The sequence below is a fragment of the Diadema antillarum genome, unplaced genomic scaffold (genome assembly GCF_040938485.1).
Source record: "Diadema antillarum isolate AM-2024a unplaced genomic scaffold, OU_Dant_1.0 seq00000798_RagTag, whole genome shotgun sequence".
NCBI lineage: Eukaryota > Metazoa > Echinodermata > Echinoidea > Diadematoida > Diadematidae > Diadema > Diadema antillarum.
In genome coordinates this window covers 3,551,279-3,575,864 of record NW_027271682.1, presented here as the reverse complement: position 1 = coordinate 3,575,864, position 24,586 = coordinate 3,551,279, and the positions used below count along the sequence as shown (strand labels likewise).

The 24,586-nt window shown below is 38.6% G+C and overlaps 1 protein-coding gene across 1 annotated transcript in view; it reads right to left on the bottom strand.

Moving 5' to 3' along the window:
* The window catches only part of LOC139739355 (ADAMTS-like protein 3), a 197,988-nt gene extending 174,282 nt beyond the window's left edge, over positions 1-23,706 (bottom strand). The window contains exon 1 of the mRNA XM_071649975.1: positions 22,862-23,706. Within this exon, the coding sequence (XP_071506076.1) occupies positions 22,862-22,954 (93 nt within the window). The 5' untranslated portion in view covers positions 22,955-23,706. The remainder of the gene's footprint in view (positions 1-22,861) is intronic.
* Positions 23,707-24,586: the final 880 nt, after the last annotated feature.

The window sequence follows — 24,586 nt, the reverse complement described above, 5'->3', positions numbered from 1 at the left end:
TACAATCTTCTTCCTATTCAACACCCACAAGTGAGGGGGTGGCTATAAGGATGGGGCGGGGTGCGACAGAACAAGGCTCCAATGAATATAGTGGGGGAAATCAGTACAGGACACTGATCTCTCTCAAGATTCTTTCAACATCGAAGCCACAAATAATGTCAAACGTGCTCTCGAGCAGCAAAGCACACAATTGTGAAACTGAAAGCTAGTGCATGGATGAATGCTAGCTATTTGAATGTCACCATGGTTGGTATAATTTCTCTTGTGTGCCACTTTCAAGCACACTGCATCATGCACACAGTCTAGTTTTCTTTTGATACTGTAAATGTGGAAATTTTCGCAGTGTTCAAATTTTCGCGCATTTCGCGCAACCAGAAACTAGCACGAAAATAAAAGCACGCGAATATTTTTACTTGCCATATTTGCCTGTGCGTGATGTCTTGATTCCGCGGAATTAAAAACACGCGAAACTCTTCCGACCCGGCCAAGCGCGAAAAATTAGTCACGCGAAAATATCCACTTTTACAGTAGTGTAATATCCTGATGGTTCTTTTTGTTTCTTTTTTGAAGAGACCAGAATCAACATGATGCCAACCGTTTTTCCCATATCAACAGGAACTTGGTATAGGTCCTACCACACTGACTTCAATTTTATCTATCAATGTAATTTTAATCATGGCAATCGTGACAATATAATATGATTATAATTATGATGATGATGAGTATAAGTCTTATGATTATTTCTAGTAAGTCATCTGTATCCACGATAGATCCACTGTTATCAAATGTATCTCTTCTTTTTTTTCAATCAAAAATAATCTTGATCATGAATTTACATATGACCAAACATATGTGAAGTAATTGACAAAGTGCAATAGCCTTGAGGAATGAAGGCCCACATAGTTTGAATATAAAATAGACACTCAGTATTTTTGTGAAATTTTTCTCAGTTCCATTATCTATACGTTCTAACTTTGTGTGAGTGGTATTCTAACGTCAAGTCTTCATTTACCAATCTATGTGCCCAGGTACTTGTTTAATTTGCTCTTCTTTTTCATGAGCAAACGTAATCCATCCACACTTTACCTCAATGCTTGTCTAGTAATCAGGAGATTGTTGATTCAGGTCCAACACGAGTATGTATGCCCATTATGATTTTTACCTCCGCCAAGGGGGGAAGTTATGTTTTCGTTACCATTGGTTTGTTTGTTAGATAGTTAGATAGTTTGTTCGTTTGTTCATTTGTCCATGTGCAAAATAACTCAAAAAAGTAGTTACCGGATTGGGATGAAACTCGCAGAAGGTTGAAAATGACACAAGTAACAAACAATTAACTTTTGGTAGTGATCTGATAATTTTTTGGGAATTTATGAAGGATTTTGATATTTTGACAGGTAGGGTCAATGAACTTGGGAGATCAGGTTGCACGTATTTGAGGTTTGCATGCGCGCACTAAAGTGCGTGCTGTAGTTTCTGCTGGGGAGAGGCGCGCTGCGCATCTGAGGGCTTATGACGTAACAAAGGCTTCTATTTTGGGAAATCGGGCGATTTTTCAGTGGGTGAAAATCACTTATCTCTATGGAAGAGCAAGATCATGAGTGGAAAGTAACTGCTTGGCGGAGGTTTGCGTTCTCGGAGTGCTTTTCTAGTTTTTTTTTTTTTGTTATCATGGTCATTATACTTCTAAGGTACTGAATAATTTTTGCTTACTTACATCAATGATGGGCAATTTGTCAATCAGTTGCAATGACAAAATAGCCAACTTGATGCAAGAATTTAATAATCTGCCAAACTTGCTCATGGTGTTTTAATAGTAAAGACCTACAAGTACACTGTACTACCGTTTGATTCACCACTAATTCATCTTTATTGAAATGTTTGACAATACAAAGAATCTGGATATCAATGGGCCAAAATAGCTCCATCCATGCTACAGACTGCAACTTGGAAACCCAACCCCCACAGGGATTTCCAATCCCTAAGGGAATTCCCACTTGAAACTGATCGATCAAATATAAGCCTGACTAATTGTTGTCATCAAAAGAAAGAATACAAAAAGAAAGTCCCTACCCTTCCAAAGTTGCCTCGATCTCACGAATATTTGCTCCCAATCGCTCATGCGACAGCAAACTACTTCAGTCGACTTCTATTGAGTCTCGGCTTAGCTAGTCCTTGATTGGTTTGCTTTGAACTAACATGAAAATAATTTGAAAGTCACCATAGCAAGATGAAGCCAATACGTTTTATCCAGACGATAATGTTGGGCCTCCACCTACAAGTGTAGTCTGTGCTTCATACACACATCTTTGAACAGACACTTCCAGGTCAGTAGAACTCCAGCCTCTGGTCTGGTCTTCCACAAAATCATTTTCACGTCCACCCTGTTGAGCTTGAGGTGATGGCTGAGATTACCAGTGTAGTGTACCACTAACATTCCCCATCAAAGGGATGATATAGTTTTGGTTGAGCCCTGGCTTCAGGTTTCTAACATTTTTGGTGAAAGAATGATAAAATCTTATGACATATGAAAGAGCATGGAATATTCAAAGAGAAATTTAATGTATATTTGATGAAAATTGGTTTTGAAATTCCCGAGATATCCAAAACAAAGCATTCCAAATAAAAGGTGGGATCCACCTTCTACAGTCAAACCTGTCTATAGCGGCCACCCAAGGGAGACGGAAAAAGTGGCCGCTAAAGACAGGTGGCCGCTATAGACAGGTAATCCAACTTTGTGTGCATTGCTTACATGTACATGTATCATCGGTGTATCCTTACATATTCATGTATGTGTGTACGTATGCACACACTGTGTGTTTCGTGCATTTAACCATGCCGGTGTATATGAAATTGTTACACAGTAGTATGTGTATTGTCGTGAAGATAACTTAACACCAGTGCATTATTATGACTGAATGGGGGATGAATGCAGCGGTGGCGGTCACTGAACGTTGCCCGCACGGCTACAAAGCAGAAAACATGCTGAATTATCGGCTCGGCTACGGTTCCATTGGTTTTTTGGCCGCTATAGACAGGTTCAAATCTACCGCGGGAAACAAAATTTGTGGCCGCTGACCGCGTTAGACAGGTGGCCGCTATACACAGGGTCTTTAACAGGGCTTTTCTCTCGGGGGGATTTTTCAGTGGCCGCAATAGACAGGTGGCCGCTATAGACAGGTGGCCGCTAAGGCAGGTTTGACTGTATTTCAATCGCTTTGTTTTACTTTGTTTTTGGATGTCTCAGCCATTAAAAAACCAATTTTCATCAAATATACTTTCAATTCCTCTCACAATGGTATGCTGTGTAGGCCTACTATTTCATAAGTGATTTCTTGGTATCTTGCAAAAAGTTAAAAGCTCAATCCTCACATCCACCAATACTATACCAGCCAATACGTTTCATCCAGGCAGATCATATGTTGGGCCTTCTCTGCTAAGTCTATGCTTCAAACACACATCTTTACATGGACACCCCAGCTCCAGGTCAGTAGTAGTCCGGCCTTTGGTCTAGATGGTCTTCCACCAAATCAAATCGGACATTTTCACACCCACCATGTTGAGCTGAGGTGATAGCTGAGGTTACCAGTGTAGTGTATCACTAACGTTCCCCCCATGGAGGGTTTGTATCAGCACCAACAATACCACTTGCAATTTCAGGACACAATATTTCAATGGTATTTAATATAGCAATATTCCTGAGATGACCTAATCTCCTGATGACCACTTCACACCTAAGAATTAACTCTAATCTACACAGCAAAAATCTATGTCCTGCTGGCTGACAGGGGAATGCCCCTGGAAGGCCCACATGAAGCCAGGCAGTGCCATGCCAGCTATGCTAGCTGCAAGGGAAGCCAGAGAAACCTGTAACGCATCGAGGGAAGGAGTTTGGGGGTAGAGGGAGACAGGTTGTGTGGGGGCATGCAGTGGGGTCATCAGTTTCTAGATCAGCTCATTTCATTTCAGATTAAGAGTAATTCCCTTTAAAATTCACATTAGTCATTACTCTTTCCCCCACAGAAAAGGGCAACTAAAACAATCTGCCACATACATTCACAGAATATACAAGTACAATAAACATACACACACATGCATACACAAGCACACACAAAACAAATACTCAAATGTTGTATTGTAAAGGTAGCACCAAGATTCAGTTATTTCCTCTTTTTTTTTTTTTTTAATTGGCTACCTCTCTCATTCCCTTTCTCAAAGTTACAAAGCTTTTGTATGATCTAGCTTATGTGTTTAGAATGAGCAGGTTGTAATGACACACGGCCTTAAAGTCAAGGGTCTGGAAGAACAGACCATCCAATCAGGGAGTTACTGTGATCTAGGCACAGTTGTATCATGTTCATCTCTGACATGCAAATCAAATGACTGTAAGAGGGATTAAGACCAGCTAAGTCTGTGTATGTTTACCCCCTTTCTGGTTCCTGTGCAAATGGGTGACAGTTCATCAAGGTGACTTCTAAGACAAATTAAATAGGCTACATTTCAAACATTAACCTCATTCTCTGCCTTTTTCTACTTCCTGAATTTAGATCAGGGAAGAGAAATATTTCTGCACCCCTTGAATTGTCCATCCAACTCTTGTTTGCTGGTTTCACATTGTTTATCCTCAAATACGTTGGCACCAGACAGCCAAGCTCTGGGGACGGACCAGTGAACATGAAAACTGTACCTCCCTACGAGATGTTACTTCTTGCATAAAAAGCAAAGGGGATCACCTTCGGGAGTCGCCAGATAGTATAGGAAGCTTCCACTCCACCCACCAGCCAACCCACCACCAACTCCCTCATGTCTATCGCAATCTTCAGAACACAAGGTTTCTTTAACCACTTGCAGACTAGTTGCATTTTGCTGGAACCAGGGAGGTGAATCTTTCTTCCACCTCCCTGCTGGAACCAAATTTCCTGCTTATAAACCTCTGTTTAACTAACCCCCTGTTCAGACACAAGCCAGTTTATACCAAAACTTGATAAAGAAACGACGTATAAAGAATCCTTGTATAACCGACAGACCGTTCAGACGCTAATTTCGACCATTACGGAAAAACGTCATATAGATGTGCAGTTTCTCACTGCACATGTTGTTATGGTCATGAGTGACAGGTACAAGGTCACCTTTCGTGCTCGCTCCCATTAAGCCATCACAATGGACACGATGGAATGCTAATTCGTTGTCGAGTTCTACAGTACAGTTCAAAACGATGCTCTGACCGTGGTTTCGCTATACGTCATTGCGTTACTGGGTATACGTCGTTTCGTTAGTCAGCGTTCAGACGAATAAATTCAGTGTATAGCTATATCGTTTTGGTATACATGTAGCTATACCGTTCTAGTATAATTTTTTTTTTTTTTGCATCTGAACACCCTGTATATGCAATGAATGGAATGGCTTACGGACCTATGTACAGTCAAGTTCTGGTATTGGGCAGCACTTTGAGTATAAATGAATTCAATTTGATAGCAAATTGTTTCACCATATAAGTATGATCTTGACATATTTTGGATCTCATGGACTCGATTCACAAATGAAAATACTAAGTAATCTTTTTTTATGTACATTGTATCTGCTGCAGATGGCTTTATCACAATAACCTGGCTAAGCACAAGTGTAGGCCTATAGAGAAATGGGAATTCGGAATACATATTTGTCAAGGATATGATCATTCAAGTTTTCTTGTTAAACTGAAGATGTCATTGAAGTACACATCCTGGATATACAATTTTAACCCATTGAGGACGAGTCCCGAATATACTCGGGCAGGTGTCTATGGGAAATGCGTGTTGTAGCAAAATCAGTCCGTCCTGAACGGGTTAAGAGCTTTAGGATGTTGTGTGTCTATCTATACATTGTCTGTAATTCGACCATTGGTATACCAAAACACCGCCCCTTCAACACACACACACACAATACCAACAAAAATCTATTGAAAGCAATGTTTTGATGAAATTTCTGGATGAGCCACCATGCTTCACCCTTAATGTCTTTCTTGACCTACGGAATTGTTCCTTAATGGGAATAACATTGAATACATCATTGTTCATATTTTTTTTAATCTTCTTTTTTTGTTATTGTTGTTGCAGACAGGAATAAAATGTGCATCATCAAAATGCCATTTAGTTTTGTGAGATAACACAAAAAGGGCATAAACAGTGCAATTAATCTTTAGAAATCTCTAAGACATTTTAATGGCAGCTCTAACGATACATATCATTCCTGATTCTACGATTGTAAATCAACCCTCAAATGATAATCTGTTCGCAGCCACCTGTCATGACTGACAGTGGACATCAGCCTGTCAAAAGCACTAAGAGTGCGATATAACATATTTACAATTCATGGAAACTCTGATGAGAACGCAAACCCAAACCTCAGACAGTCGATGACAACCGCAAGTGGGATCTGTTTTTGAGCATTCTGCCGATCGGAGCTTTTGTTCAAACCACCCCCAAATAAACATGCCATCAGGATCCTGTGTCATTTGTGGTTCAGAGCCATTATCTTTTATTGTCACTGGGAATTACAGCTCATAAAGCATGACATTTTGTATACCGCCCTGTGCATCATTTATACTCTTTTGTAGTAAGAATCTGTATGACACAATGACCTTTGTCATGGTAGAATTAATGCACCAATGATGAAATGCATTCTTTAGCATGTCAGTCGACAATGGGCATTTTTGACATCATGAAAATCCTAGCTAAAGATCTTCTTTTTTTAGAGCACGCACTTTAGTGCGCTTATGCAAACCTAAATACGCTCAGCATGAACTCCCAAGTTCATAGAACCTACCTGCCAAAATATCAAAAATCCTTCATAAATTCCCCCAAAATTTTCAGATCACTACCAAAATCTAATCATCTGTTACTTTTATCATTCTCAAACTTTCCTCTAAGTTTCATCCAAATCCGTCAACTGCTTTTTGAGTTATTTTTCACACGGACAAACTAACTAACTAACAAACAAACAGTAAAGAAAACATAACCTCCCCCCTTGGCGGAGGTAATAACAACGCAAAAGAATGGCATGGCCACCAGTTTACAGCATATTTCTTTTTGTTCTTACAGGACTTGGTGCCTGGGAGATGCCATCTGAACCAAGGCGATGCTGTCTGCCTGCCTGAACCCATTCAGCATGAAACAAAAGCCGTCTTCTAACTATGCCCTGTGCCACGACTTACATGACGTCTGCTCACAGGCACCAGTCCAGAAGTCTCGTCGGAAATTCTGATCATAAAGGGAGCCCTTACCCACTCACATTTGTAAGTCAGCAGAGTGGAACGTCTGTCTCAGTACCCTTGTTTTCTGCAACTGGACTGTGCTATGATGTCAGCATACCACAACAAGATTGTTTCTTTTTATCATCAGCTCCTACTTTTTCTTTTCTCTGTCATTTTGACCTTCTCTGCAAATATCACGTGTGCTGCCTACACATTTCCATAGCTTCATGGGTAGAATGGCTGCATCTAGTGTTGTTACACATGACAAAGGCAGCAGATGGGTCTCTGGTTATACGTTAACATTATCTTTTGTAGGATTTCCCAAAATCATTATAATCAAATTGAAATATGGGAAGCAAAAAAAAAGGGGGGGAAATAGCAAATGTGTATGTGTTAACTAGACTATTCCTTTGGGAATTATGACTGTGATTCATTTCTGAGATAATGAAGTTATGTAGGCCTACATATTTGATTTCCCAGGCCAATATTTTTAAACACAGACATGTTTTTATCACCCGTTTTTCTTCTCCCATATCCCAGTTTTTCCTTTTTCTAAAGACTGGCAATTCTCTAAAAGTTGGTGTTTTAATAAATTGTTTCCATCGATGGTGAAACTTAATGCCACATAATGCTACATATCTTTGCCTGTTTTCCCCCCAATAGGGAATGATGATAACTCCAGTCAAATGGTTTACAACCATGTTTTATGTACAAAATTAGAGTCATCATCTTTTAGTATATTGGAGGGAACCATTTCATCTTTTTCTTAGTAATCTCTTAAAGCAACATCCCACAATGCCACACAAATGAGGGTTGCCACTTCAGTTAACAGGTATTTTGCCTCATAATTCTTTTTTATTTTTTCCTCCAAGGAGACAGTATACACCGAAATATGAGCTCCCACGTGAATTATGATATGCTTCACGAAGAAGTCACGGATGACAGCGGCATTTAAGTCTTGAAATACGGCCTTGTCCTCAATTAACAGAAGCATTCAGATGTTCCGCGTTATGATGGCTAAGGTTAGTCACTTGTCCTTCTGGCGTGAATCTCCTACAATCTGGAGGTGTAATTCTACCCTCATTTCTGGACATTCCTCTTATTTACGTTGATAATGTAATTTATCAAGCAGACAAACTGGCAACTGAATCCTACCTTGGGTCATTCATAAATTCTAGGCTCAAGAAAAAAAAAAGTCATAAGTTTTGTTCTTATTCTCCCTTTTTTTACATGTCACTTGCCAATCTAAATTCTATGTTTTGGTGAGCATAAATCTTACAGGGTGTAAACCAACTTTCGTACTCATGAATATCAAATAAAATTCATAAAGGTTGTTTAATATGTTGCCTTAGCAATGATGAGTGAATGCATGTCTAAATCATTATACTCCCCCTGTAAGTTGTATGTTTGTTATTCTGTAATTTTCCCTGTTCCTATACCCAAGATGAATAATTTTCACCTAGTTTGATTAAAACTTATGCACATGATTTGGAGAAAAAAAACCTGTAAAAACGTGAACAAATTTACAATGAAATACTTAAAAGGTAATGTATTTAGAACACTGCCATTGATTCAGTATGCTTACACCCCTTGGCTCGTGAAGGCTGTGAAACTTTATGGGACTGCTGGAAGATAGCAGTTTGAGTGAAGGATTTGAAATTCTCTTTGAAAGAACTCAATCATGAAGATATATGACTCCAGGTGGACAATCCTGACAGACGGTGTGTTTCTTACGATTTGGAAATGTGTTTGAACATTGCAGTTCATTTGCAAACATCTTTAGACAAACTTGGGGTTTTTTAAAAAAAAAATCTGTTCCACATACATAGCGGTACAATTACTCACAAATTGTCACGTACACATATTTATTCAGGATAATTTGAAGTCACATCCTGATATTTGCCACACTCCTTATCGAAACCACAGAATGATGAATTCTAATGGGAAATTATGGACAGTCGTCCTGTGTACACTTCAGGATAAGAAAGAGAGAAGCTCATTTCTAAATGGTAGCCTGAGGGAGAAATAAAAAAAAAATACTCACATACTCTTTTTGAAAGAAGCATTTTATAACTTCCCATGTTAGGAAGAATAAAATTGAACTCATGCTCCACTTGGCACATTTCCATCTGATCTTCCATATCTTGTTCACTTTCCTTTTCCATTTGTCCCCCTTATAGACTTGTATTATCATGTGACCACGAGGAAATGGCTGCAGTATTTGAAGAGTCATTACGAAGGTTGTGACGAGATACTGACCAGGTTATCATCTCCACGCTGAGTCCCACTTTCATGCTTGGAGGGTAAGGATGTAAAGACATTATAGGAGCAAACTGGGCAGAAGAAAGGATGGAGACCCTCCCTGGATGGTAGAGTTTTGGTTAAAGGGGATGGCTAGTAACTGATCAGTGGGAATCGGTGGGAATGCTGGAGGATGATTGTTCCGATCCTTGTGGGGTTCATTTAAGAGTACATTATATATCTACTGTTGTGTGAAAATTATTTGTCTCAGAATGGTCTCATATTCAAGTAATGTGCAGTTTAATGTTTCCAGGTAAGCGTCCCTGGTCAGTGACGGGGCATTAATCTGCACATTACTTGAATATGAGACCATTCTGAAGCAAACAATTTTCACACAACAGTAGATATATAATGTACTCTTAAATGAATCCCACAAGGATTGGAACAATCATCCCTCAGCATTCCCACTGATTCCCACTGATCCGTTACTAGCCATCCCCTTTAAGATGGGGCTTCAGGTTTCCCACCTTTTTTGTGAGATGATGAGAAACCTCTCATAAAACTTGAAAGCGCATACAATTAAAGAGGAATTCACAGCTAAAAGCAAAAGCATAATTGGTTTTGAAACGACCAAGATATTCATAAACAAAGAGGTCCTAATAAAAGATGGGTCCCACCTTTTATTAGGACCACTTTGCTTTACTTTGTATTTGGATATTTCAGTTATTCCAAAACTGATTTTCATCAAATAAGTTCTGAATTCCTCTTATGGGGTGTTGCAAGAAAGTTGCAATCAATTGCAAATAATTGCTAATTTTGAAACAACCATTCTGATTGGCTCAGGGTCTGCCCTATTAAGAAGACACGCATGCAACAATGATTTTGATTGGCCAGTGACAATCAGTTGCAAGTTGCAATTGATTGCAACTTTCTTGCAACACCCCATTAGAGTTGTATGCTCTTCAATATTGCATAAGAGGTTTCTCATTTTCTTGCAAAAAGTTGAAATCTGAATCCTCATCTCAACTTAAACTATACCATCCCTTTAATAGACTGCCTTCAAGAAAACTGATATCCTTTAATAAGATACTGATGTTCTAGAAATTATTCCCACTTCAGAATCATAGCAGTAGGCCTAATACGGGTATTTGTAATAACTGTGATGGAGACGATGACAAATGGCGATAATGACAATACAATAGATGATGATATTGGTAAAAACAGTTCGAGTGGTACATATGTAAAGAAAAAATCATAATGATTACAAAATTGCAGATGACATGTTGCACTAAAAATATAAAACAAGGAATGACACAAACATAAAATTCCGATTCTGATTCAGATTCAGATTTGATTTTATTGTCCAATATAGGATTTTTGTTGTTGTTGGCATTTATACATTTAAAGAACAAGATTCTCTTTTTTTAGCTCAATTCAATTTTCTATCATTCTCCCAAAAGCAAATCAAATGAAGAGACACAAGTTTGTGGATTGATTACTTTGTTGACTGCACAAGCCAAACAGTGGAAAACTAATTTTGTGCAATACTCCTGTGTCTGTGTAAAAAGAATATCGTTTTTTGCTCAACAGCACTTTTTCATGAACACCCCAACTGTGAATACACCTGTCGTGATATGTTTCAGAGCTAGACACTGAACTTTACAATCTGACAACAACAGCCAAATTTGGTAGTCACATCATTAGATAACAGCTGACATGGTTCACTGATGAATTTACAAATATATCAGAAATGCTTGAGATCTTTTTTTTTTTAACTTTTTGACATTTTCTGAGAAAATGGGACAGTTTGGATATGTTCTGCAAATTTCCATTTGTTGATCTCCTGAAACTTGTGTAGGAGAAGCTGAAGTAAATAAGAACACAGTATACCTCTGTACTTCTTCAATTAACCCATTAAGGATGGACTGATTTTGCCACAACACGCATTTCCCATAGACACCTGCCCGAGTATACTCGGGACTCATCCTCAACAGGTTAAGCTGTTCCCTTCTTCAAAAGCTACCAGAAAATAGGCCAATTATTCACCGGCGAAATAACAATGGTTTTTTTCCATCACAGCCTTTGACAGTACAACCAATTTTGCACTTAGACAAATCAAAGTCTCCAACTATATATAACACAATGAATCTTTTCTTAATACAAACACTGGATAAGAAAAAAAGGTCTGATGGCACTATAACACATAGAAGGAAAACAAATATCAGATGTACACATTGTATGTCTTAATCATGGTGGTGATGAATGCTGGCAGCTTTTTTATGGGGGGGGGGGGGGGGGGGGGGGGGGCGGGAACCACAAGGGCTATGTTGACCTTTCAATGTATGTGAAGCTGCTGGACAGTATATTCATCTAGTGTGACAGACTTAATTAATTTGATGCCTGGTCAAGGCCATTATGGAGAAATCTATAGGTAGTATTTTCCAAGAAAATGGCCAAAGGGGAATGCATTTAACAGGACGATGAAATGAAACTGCTAAGAATTTTGTAGCAGGAAAAATATCTTTGATTCCAGGAATTTAATACAATGGGTAGTCTCAGACATACATCAAATCAATAATACTATTGAAAACACACTAACAAAAATCTAAAGACTTGTTTTTTACCTCACATTATCATGGCGTGACTTCAGTCCTAAAATAATTGAAACAATAACACTACTAACATCACTTGCAACAAAATTAAGGAGCTTACATCTAAAGCACAGTTTATATTACTTAGGTCCCTAGAAAGATAAAAATAAATCACATCAGATTGTTGTTCTATGGGAGGAAAACGTGGGAGAATTACCCGCGTGAAACCAGGTAATATGATGAGAAAGGAGTAAGAATATCAGCAGAAAATATCTCGTCATGCTTGCCTTTCAATCTACCAGAAAAAAAAATCCTCATTGTTAGATGACTTGGTCCTCAGTTTGTGAGGTATGAAAGTGATATCATCACAGAAAATTGTTGCTATGGTTACAGGCTCCAAGGCACAGTGGAAGAAAAGTTTTGCAGCTTGATTTGCAGTCATGGAAATTATGTGATGATATTGGAAACTCGTAGACAGCTGCTGCCTTAATATTCTTCATCATCAATGCTCTTGACTTGTGCCTAATTCTGTCTTAGGAGAATGATCAGGTTTTCAATTTGGTTCCTTTATTGTGCCTTTTATAGGATGCAATTGGGGTCAAAATTATTCTGGACTTCCACCCTTTCAAACACCACTCTTTTTGTCATATACTTCAATCAGATCACTTTGACTTTGTGTAGAAAAGTGATAGCATCCCTATTTTCTCTGGAAAATATCATTTTTTTTTGTCCATTTAAAATCTCTCTCTCTCTCTGTCTTCCAATCTATCTATATATTTATCTATCTGAAATTATTCTATATGTATATATTTATATATTTTTCTCTCTCTGTTTTTCCTAATCTTTTGATCTCTTTCTTTATTCCAGACTGAACACACATTCATTTTTTTTTCTAGCCTGTCTTACTCATAATCTCTCTCATATTTGATTTACACATACTTCTTGACATTGGATGGTTTAGTATGCAATTGCAGATAATGCATATCATTGTGAGCAAGACGAGGTTGCATCAAACTGTAACTCTGTCAGTGCTCTTGCAATCTACATTGTCCACAATGTCAGTGGCATCTCGGAGAATGAGGCTGGAAGGGTTAAAGTAATTATGTTGGAGAGAATGAATTACCCTGTCAGCTCCTCATTCAATATTCCATGTACCTTCAACCCTTTGCTCTCCCCCTAATATTTGTCCTTCGCATTCTGCATGGCTATCAATTGCCTGCATTCATGGGATGGTATAGCAGAGAGGGCATGGAGGTGTACTGTCCTAGCGTTACATTTAATAGTTATCAGGAGTCTGTAAGGCAGGAATGGAGGTTGAGGTATATGAAAGACACAGCACGGTCTTCTTGAAGAACGAGATGAGTGTGGTTGGCTGAGAAATTGTCATCTTGGGGTCGTAAATTATAGTTTGTTTGTTGAACAACAGGTTACCTAACTTGGCTCTAAAAGGGGATGGCCTAGATTTTAACTCCCTATTGCATTCTTAATCATGGTAACTAAAAAAAATAAATCAAACTGAAATGATGAAAACTTGGAAATGTCATATGTAGACCTACACTGTAAAGTACTAACATAGGCCTAGTTATAGATTTTATGTGCATTATTATCTTAATGATTGTTTTTCTTTATGTATATAGTTTGTAATGCTTACATGATATCACATTGATTTCATTTTCTTTCTTTTTTATGAGATGTGAAAATTAAATTTGAAACTTGATAAGGCCAAATACTCAAATACTTTTCATCAAAAAAAAAAATAATCACCCATCAGTCATCGGACAGTTTGCTTTCAACTAAAGAACCACCTTCTTGTCTAAATCCTCTTGGCAAATGCATTTTATGGTGCTTGAGTTTATATGGGCTTCAAAGAAAAGTTGTTCTAATGTTTGTTTGTTTGGGTTTTTTGTTTTCTTGTGTTTTTTCATTTTCAGACAAGGGCTTTTATGTCACAGATTGGGGAGGATGAATGAATTGTATAATAAATTTGACTGAAAAATATTATCTGATCACCTGATGTACTTTGATTGCTGTGTATTTGCCAATAACTTAAACACTAAAAATTTAAAGAAGAAGTAAGAATACAGATATATGAATCTGACATCCAAGCCCCCCCCCCCCCCCCCAATCATTATTACGTTGATGTTTCACATTTTGTTACGAGTCACATCAGACTTTTGGCTATGGAAAAAGTAATGGTTAAGAAGGAGAAATAAAAGAGAGTGGGTGAAACTTGAAGGAAGGCCAGGAAATGAACATGTTTACATTCATGCGGAACAACAATCATATCAAAAGCTTCCTGTATGGGATTAAAAATAGTGCATGTTCTGAACTGCACAGGATGTGCTCATGTTTCCTTTTTGTTTTCACCTTCTTTTCCTGACATGATGGAAGACCAGGAAACTAACAATGTTAAAATTTTTGTAGTACACAATCATTTCAACGGGACTTGTCCTCAACGGGTTAAAAGTTGCCTTGGGAAAAGTGGCTCTAGAATGAAGTCATGAATTATGTGCATTGAGGAAGCAAGGGGATATTTGCAGGTCACTTCAGACATCCAAACACTTGTCCAGCAACACAATGGTGGTGGTAGTATAGTGGTCTTAGCAGAGGATTGAGCTCCTAAGCTGCGGCCCTCTCCACGATCCCCCTTCCCCCCACCAGACAGAAGAGAAAACAGGACATCCGATTCTTTTGTCAATAGTTCACGGCACTAATCCGATCCTCTTGACGTATCCTTCGCACTCTCACCCACTGACGATCTGATCACCGCTCGGCTGGACTGATTGTATCTGCCTGTCATTTCCTATCACAGCAGACAAAACAAAGAATTGTACTGTGTCAAGAAGGGTAAGTGATCAAAACACAGGATAGTTGTCACGGCAACCAGCCAATTTCACTTGTCTCTCCCAGGTCACACTAATTTCTATATTTCTTTGTAGTTCTTCTTCAAAAGATCAACTCCAAATGTTTTTGAGTACCGGAGCATGTGTAAATCGTCTCGTTGAAAAGGGGAACATTCGAGGAGAAAAAGGGAACGTGCATGTGACATGAATTTCACAAGAAGTTGAGATCATTTGGACATGACATCTCTCCAGAAGATGTGAAGTAACCATGACGCACCTCTTAATTTTTGATGGGGCAAAGAATACGACAAGTCCTAGATAGCAGCACACAATTTTGCAAGAAAGCCCAAAAATTTTGTCGAGTGTTCCAAGCAGCAACTTGTCAATAAACCTATGGCCTCACCGACAGGTGCATTTAATATCACCAATTGTTCATGTCAATTTCACAGATGTCTGTGTTGTTTTTTGCAACTACTTCAAAAGATGTAAATATTTGGTTTTGAAGATGACATTGTTTAAAATTCTCACAGCAGGAAGCACATACATACCTCCTGTTCAAAAATTTGTGATCTGTCCCACAGATAATGGATGAGGGGTGATGGAATAGTTGCGGCTGTTGCAAAAAAAAACACATTTCTTTTTCAGTGGCAAGCACCTGCACATGTGACCTCAAACTTCAGCTCACTTCCCTCGCACCAATATGACAATCATCTCTCCCAAACAGGCACTGACACCAATTGCGTGTCACCATTAAAATATCAAGCCACACCTGGTCTAAGGCGGTTTTATGAGTTTTATTTCAGCACTGATGGCTGGCCGTGTGATTTTGTGAGCCAGTTTTATCATTACCCCAGGAGCGCAACCAAATCATTTGACGGTAACAACGTAGATTTCACCTGCATCAATTGAATTGTTCACTAAAGCTCTTCTATAGAAAGTCAGAGAGTACATGCATCACCACTGTCACAACAAGCTACTGAGTGCTCTCAACAATTTGAGGTACAATGTATACATGCTATAAATTCACTGTGATTTTGATGATAAAACAAACAAGAGAACCACAAAAGCACTAGAGACACAAATTTGGGCAGGTTAGAGCATCTTTTATAAATGGAATGTGTGGCCTACAGCCTGTTACTGTCACTCTGTTATTTCTTCAGGGCAGCCATGGTCAATAACACATGGGTCACTGTGTGATTTATCATAAGTGCAGATCACCTGTGCTGTAGACTTTACAATAACAGACTAACACGATTGAATGCCTAAAGCAGACATTCACCCTAAACCTAAAAACAAACTACAAAGAAAATAACACAAGAAATATCGTGCAGATGAAAGTCAGATCAAATCTGACCATCATGTAAACCTATATGTTGGCCTAGATATCTGCTTGAAAGACACAAGTCTCAATGACACTCAAAATGTCCAGCATACCAGTAGGTCTAATTTCTGAGTGATTTTGGAAACTTGGAGAAGTTATTTCTAGCATGTTCTTCTGTCAATACTACTTCTAAACAAATGGCTTTTTTTAGCCCTTTTAAGTGACTGCTAGGCCAGGCCAGGCCAGCCTAAAGACTGGTTTCACAGTGGCAAAGGATACTAAATATGTCTGTAAAGGACAACGGATGAATAAACAGTGAATGCAAAAAACAGAACAGTTTAATTAAATTGACACACTTCCATAGAATGGTGTAGGCCTACACTCAAGCAAAAGAAAAGTGTACTGGATGTCAGTACCCCCTTGAATGTCGAACGGTGTGACGGGATGAATGCCCGGGCAGGACACGAGACAGCTTACCTTGACAATCAGTTCGCCAGGGAAGTTCATGGCGAAATGAACACCACACAATGCAAAGCGAAGAACACTTGAGCAGCTTCATCACTCATGAAACATACCGTCAAGTGTTTCACATAACTAGGCTAGGTTAGAAGTGAGCTCTCCAATTCCATTAGGAGAGTCATGACAAATTATACTGAGTGTAAAGTGTATCACACATTTGAAGAAAAAAACAAACAACTATATAATTACCAAAAGAAGGGGCCTCTGGGAATAATGATTACATTTTAACCAAATTTGCCTTCATTTGTGGCAGAGAAGTCCCTGACTCTTTTCTCTGTTTGTTATAGAAAAGAACAACAAGGGGGATGAATGTCTACACTTCTAGATTAAAACATGAATCACTGTATGAGAGCAGCAAGCTAGAAAGCTAGGGTGTTCAACACTTCACCTGAACTGTGAGTTCTATTCAATATGTTTACCTTGCTTAATTACATCTATGATTCAAATAAACTTACACCTTCAACTTTTCCACTTTTAAGCCATATGTAAACTTCTAAATTTTTTTCCTCTTCTGTGGGATTTTTTTTTCTTGAAAGCAGCAGTTGTTAGGTCACTGTTCAACCACTACAAGAAAGAAATAAACATTTACCTCTACACTGTGAACTTTAACTCAACTCTATGTTTGACATGACCTTTACGTCTGATCCTCAAACAATGTAATGTACCTAGCACATGAAGGGGTGGCATCACTAAATTACCTCAAGATTCCAATCACCTGAATCTGTTTTCAAATCAAAAGTTGCCAATAAACTAGCAAGGAGGGCAATTTTGTCATCACGAGATTGTCTAGAGTGAAATCACTCTAGATATTTGTGTCTAATAAACAAAATTTGAGGGTATACGCTGTATACATATCCATCCCATCCGGAGACTAAACAGGGAGTGAAGTGCGTAAGCCGGCTTAGCGGGGCATTACGAACTGGAAGCCTTTTCTCGACGAGTGTACTAAGAATGCGGAAAATAATAATTAATTCATCGCAGCTTGTCTGCCCAACCTTCCCTAACAATGCTGCTACCTCAAATCCCTGTCTGCAGTCCTGCCTAGGATACCGTCTCAACTGGATGTCGGCCAAATGATTGGAGAAATCAGCTGCTTGATTTCGTGTCTCAACTGAAATCCACATGCCCCTACCAATTAAAGGAATAATATTGTGAGACATGCCTTATTTTCACACATGACCTGTCTGTTATGAAAAGTCCACAGAGAACAAAAAATAAATTTAATATTTGATGAAGGGCTGTGATAATTTTTTTTTTTCATTTCAGATAGTTTCAGATACTTTTATTTTCAAATGTGTAGTTAGAGATGCTATTAAACAACAGAGAGGAAAGTATTTGGTCAAAAACTGATGTAATAATCTTATGCATTACTGTTTTCTTTAATAACACTTTTGAAAAACAAATTGCTTTTCAATCCTTACTGATTATGTTATTGGTATTTTTTTTTGCAACTGATTGATGTAAATCAATTGTCAAATCAGTTGCAATAAAAACTTGAGCAAAATTCATTAATTTAGTATTCAATATGACAAGACCATCAGGTTTGGGCTACCCAGATCACATTCCTTTTAATTGACAGTCTTCAGCTCCTGTTTCCTAAAGTGATGAAAATCGAACAAAAATAGCAAAATCTTGGCTGTGAGTACATTCTTTTTTGACAGCTGCCACCATGCATGTTGGGTTTGATATATAATACATCTGTCGTGAAGCAAAAAGCGATGCAGAATTGTAGTACATGTAGTTGCGTAACAGTCAACTCCCTCAGTTCTCTATTGCTCACACATCCACCATGAATCAGCTACAACACCATATCAGTGACATCAAAACATAAACATTGCCTACAGAGACACACATTCATCTGTCTATGCAAAACAAACTGTTTGAGTGTATACTTTATTTAGCATTCCATGCCCTAGTGTTACATATACATGAGGGAGTAGGCCTACATGTACATGATAATAATCAACACACTTTGAAAGCCAATGCTCAAGATTTCATCATTGTAATGTAATAAAACATCAAAAGACATGGTATTTGTGCTCCCGCTGATGTATTCATGTTCTTGATTTTTTTCTTCTTTTTCTTCTCAATTGAAATCTATCCAGTACTGCAATATGAATATGAAAAAAAAAAAACTTTTTCATCCCTCTGTTAAATTCTATTCATCATTTAGCTTAATTTCTGACAACTTAATCAATTAAAACACTGGGTGGAATGTAGTTTCCGGGGTGGTACCCGATAACAGTGAAAAACAAGGGAATAAGCAAATATGCTTTCAACCAAAACCATAATTCCCCTTGATCACTTCAGCCTGTCACAGGATTGTATCATGTTCACATTTCAAATCCTCTCAAATTCCCTGCTAGAGGGATGAGAATAGAAGAATGCAATAGCTGACTTTTCTTTTAGCCAAAGACGGAATTGGGCGGACACCAGCCCCTGAACTAACGGTGAAGTTTAAATAGCTGAGATATAAAGAGGACAGATGCCATTAATGTTAAGCCACTTGGTATCAACTGAAAATAGACGAGGGGATTTCATGCATAACAATGTCATGCGAACTAGATCAACGTAAATATATAATGTAGGTGGTTCTAGTCCATGGCAGGTAATGAGAAATTAGTCTGTGCTTTTACTGTTTCTTTTGGGTTGTTATTTTTACAATAACCAATATATCCACACATATAAAGCAGGGCTCCACACTAACTTTAATTTGTGGTGGCCCAAAGGCAAACATTCGACCTTTTTTGGTGGCTCGATCAGGCCACCAACTTCTTCATTTCTGAAATTTTGGTGGCCCGACGTGCGTTTTTGGTGGCCCTGGGCCACCGGGCCACTGTTAGTGTCGAGCCCTGTATAAAGTAATAGTGCCCCAGAAGCATTTTACTGTCTACAAAATTTGAACAAAGGAACATGTGCTCAGTCTCTATGACTGTAACAAAAGAGTAATCTAGCATAATTATTTCACATATTGTGTCAAGAGAGAATTTATTCTGGACAATGAATTTGACTCACAATCATGTGTCCCTCAATATGAAGAGGACAAATGAACGATGTTAGGAAGAAAGTAGTTCAGTCAGCTCCATCATCATCATTCTCTCTCTCTTTTTACTAACATCACAAATTTGGCCTAATTGTTAATTTTAGCACACATACTTTACTCTTTTTTAATACATCAACAGAGAAACACATACCATTACCAAGTATAATTAAAGTAATTTTTTAAAAAATTACTTTAAGTGATAACAATGCAGGTAGCATGCACGAACGACTCAGTGTGGACACGGACGCGCATGGATGCAGAAGATGAAGGCACAAAATGTGCTAAATACGACAGAAAAGTTTTCATGAAGTAGCCATTTTGTTTTCAAATTGTCAAATATTCTTGCTTCCATTGGTGAGCACAATATCAACTGACAATAGGAAGGGGAAAGAAGAAGTGAGGATGCCATGGTCCTCATTTCGCCAACTCCGACCCCCTTTCTCGAGCAGGACGACTAGGGCGACAACTGACATACTCTCCCCCTCGGCTCCGAAACGGAACCGAAAGGCACAGACAGTCAGTTTGCGCTGACGGATTGAGCATTGCTCCTCAAAAAAAGAGGAAAGAAGACCTTTTGAATTAATCTACATTATACACAAATGGGCCATGTGTTCGTTGGTACAGAGATTTTTATGATCATGCTCTTCAGTGAGAGATATTGTATTCTAGCTTCATCACTGACAAAACACTTTTTTCTATCGCTGCCTCCACTCCTCCCAATCTTCCTCTTCATTTTTCTTTTTCTTAAAGTACAATTTGTAGCTATTTGGTCGCTCAGACATTAGTGGCACATCACTGCACAGTACCATGACTTTCCAATATGAATGACAGAAAACTTTAAAAACTCAGAATCCCTTGAAAATGTTACATTGTTTTGTGACTTTTTTTTAGATTGTAAGTCTCATGTTTTTTCACTCATTCATTCATTTATTTCCATATCAAAACATAACACTTACAAAATCAAAACATAAGCTTTTGTGTGTGTGTGTGTGTTTTTTTCTGTCCGAGAACAATACAATACAATGTAATGAATGAAACAGAATTACAAAATGATAAAGCAGTTTCTGATCAAATGATTAGTCATGAGCGCACACACATGACCAAGCATTCATTTTGCCTGAACATGTAAGTTATTCATGTCATCTATTTCACTGATTCTAAAAGAAGATTCTGATTCACAAAACATTTGGGGCTTGCATATTCCAGAAGGGATCTCTTTACATACATGGGAATGGTAATCATATCCTACATTTTCATTCTCGGTTTAACTCTGTCAAAAGACAAAAAGAAGAAGAAAGAAATATGTTCCCAAATGGTCACAACCAATTGAACTCTTCAGACACATCCATATCAGAAAAGTAAATAATGATACTACTAGTACAACTCCACATATACACAAAATTCTACACTATCTTATCTCTTTATGCCTAGCCAGTTGACACAAAGTTATCTGAAGGCACATAGCTGGGGAGAAATATATCTACATCGTGAATAATCACTAAAGGCATGTCTTAATGCACGTATACCACATTACAAAGAGCTTAATGAGTACAGAGGATAGGCATCCACTTAATTTCATGACAACTAGCAGCACATAGGCATAGGCCTATGTATTTATTAGACAAAAATAAATGGACTTAAAAGTTTAAAAACTTTTCAACCCTGGGTTACAGCATGTGACTTCTTTTTTGTACTCTATCTCAAACAGCTCAGCAGTTGTGCTCCCAAATCATTGGTACAGGTATGTTCACCAGCAGAAGGGATCATGTGCGTCTTTGTAGAACGAGTGATGATTTACGGCTGGGATGGAGATTGTGCTGAGAGTGGATTGATATTGGGTCCTCTCAGGTCTACGAGGTACTTGGCTCCAGTACTTGATACTCTTCTCCCTCAATCATTAAATTGCTGAATCCTTGCTATAAGTATCAATAAACCAATCTGCTTCTATCTATGCACTGGAAATTTGTAAACTTTGAGTCAGAGGCACATGGACCATCTTTTATATTTAATGGGAAAGAGTTAACTTGCTGTTTTCCTTCAAACCTTTTTCTTTTTTTCTTGTGAACAGCAAAAGAAAGTTTCTGTAAAAGTTCTAGAAGGTTTTATCCACCCAAGTGAATGCAAGGTGTTCTCAGTGTACCATGTCCCATATTTACAGCATATCATTTTTACTCAGAACATGCTAGTTTGTTTTGAAAAGAGGAAAACAGGGGAAAATATTCTTGAGCTCAAGCACAAAATTATTTGTGCGCTTTTATTAGACAGTGGGTGTTGATTGTCTGTGACAGAATGAGGTATATTTTTACAACACATCATCTCAATGACTACATTATGTATCTTGAGCAGGTGATGATGACAAGTTCAAGTTGTATATTACGAAGACTATTTCTGGGCCAACATTAGGTCATTGACCTCCCCTTCAAAGACAGCTGAGAACATGAATGGAACATTGCTACAGTTGACTAACTCTCAGAAAAATATTTTGACAATAGGCCGGTGTCATAAAACTTGCTTCAGGTGGAAGAAAGGTTAGTAAATCAAAGTGAGGTCCTATGGTGGAAAAAGAAAATACGACTTTTAACAAGGAAAAAGAAAATAAGACTTTAACAAGGAAAAAGAAAACCCTCAGCCTCTCATGACTTCGTGTCGACCCGCCAATTTGCGCAAACTAATCACTCCATTAATTTGATCCGTCGTCTATGGGGGAGTCGGGATGCAGTTAAATGCACATGATTGGGTTCCCAGATGCTCTTGACGTCCCAAGTCCGCATCTGCTGTCATCCAGCTCCCCTACGATTAAACGGTGAGTACAATATCTACAGGATGCTCGCAGCCTCACGATCTACAGGATGCAAGTGCGAAATCTCTTAAGTTTTCCTTGTCTGCATACACACACACACACACATATATGTGGCTTATACAAAATTTTACTCTGAGTTGCTGTGTGATAACATGAAGAAATGAAAAATATTGATTATTCAACTCCAAAATGCTCACCGTTTCTTGATCGAGCATATGCCATCTTTCTGAGAAAAAAAAATTACACAAAAACATATCTGGTTTCCTGTATCTTACCTCATAATCAACGGGTGTTCCACAGATCCCAAAGATGTGCAAAGTTGTCAGAAGAAACACCCGGATCAAAATCACATTTGAAGTTCTCTCCATTTCTTCACCAATTTTTCAGCTCAGGTAGATATTATTCCGGTTTAGGCCCCACCCAGAATCAGAATGGTGATATCTGTGCAATGACAAAGATACTTTCTGCATGTGATGATTCCAAAATAACAGATGATCAATGCGATGCGGCAAATGAACTCCACCAACAGATAAATCCAGAAGCTTTTCACATCACCAAGTTCCAAAATGTTCTGACATCACATTCTCAGCAGCCACAAATCACATCCCCGTAGGCTGCTCGTCCTCCTTATTTCAAGCACAGTAAAGAATCAGGTGACCACAAATTAAATTCTGGAGTAGAAATACTTGACCGGATGATATGGCAAAATTTGCCCTCCTTATCACCCTTTTTTCAGCATGAGCACATCTAAATGCACCCTAATGATTTCAAGCAGCTCTTGGTATCAGCGGTGACACTTCACCCTCCCCCTAAAAAGGCAGGGGGGAAAAATTAGAGATGAAGAATAAATAAACGGGGGTTCCAATTAACGCCAGATGAACCAACCACTTAGAAGGTATCCATCCTGATTAGTTCAGCAAGGAACCGTCGCAGGGTGACAGCAAAGTTCGAACAACTCTCTCCGAACGTCTCACGACAGGCTACCTCGCTGAGCCTGGTACGCACTAGACTAGCCGTCAGAGCAGCGAGCTCAGTCTGCACCAATCTGTGAGCAAGGCTTCCCACTATTGAGGGGGAAAAAAATATCCTGTACCTAGTGGCATGACAAAGCTAGCTCATAGACGAGTCCGCTACCCTATGTAGGTATTGTGCAATGTAGGCTCACATAGCTGCAGTTCTGTGTAAGAGTTGCAAAAAAAGAGGGGGGGGGGGGCACAGAACAAACCTCACTGGCTGGCTAAGGCCAGCCCACTTCATCCGCAGTCAGCCACTCACAGGGCACCGTCTTGTTTAACGTGACCTGGTTTTTGCCTTGTTTTATTCTGCTCCTCGCTTCTCGACTCTCTGGAGCGTTCTCCACTCATTGTACACACAGAAGCCACTTGACTGTCAGGCTTAGTCTCACATCACAGACTCCGACTATAAATAAGTCCCTTGCTGCTTTGACGCTCAGTGCTCGGCAAACGTTCGGGGTAAGGCAAGCATGGCAGGCTTCTCCCAGGATTGAAAAAAAAAACAGCATCAGAGCTGGTATGAGTCGTGACCAAAAGAAATTACAGAAAGAAACACACATTTGTGAAAAGAAAGTACTGTCAGGCAAGATATTTTTACGGCATGATTTTGGCAAATTTGGAGTCAACGACCTTTTTCGTGACATGAAATTTTCATGAACTGTCACTGGCATTCAATGCATATAGTGTAGACAACAACTCTCTACTGCACTTTACTGTAACAGTCTAAATTTTCGAGATGACGAAATTTTTGCACATTCCGTGCAACCAGAAACTAGTGCAAAAATAGAAGCATCTGAATATTTTTGCTTGCCATAATGTTCCAGTAGTTGATGTCTTGGTTCTGCAGAATTAAAAACATGCAAATCTCTATCTTATCCGGCCATGCGCAAAAAATTACTCACATGAAAACATTCACTTTGACAGTAATTTCACGAATCTTGGCTCTGGTGAAATTTGCAAAATTAAAATGCACGCGAACTTTCCTTG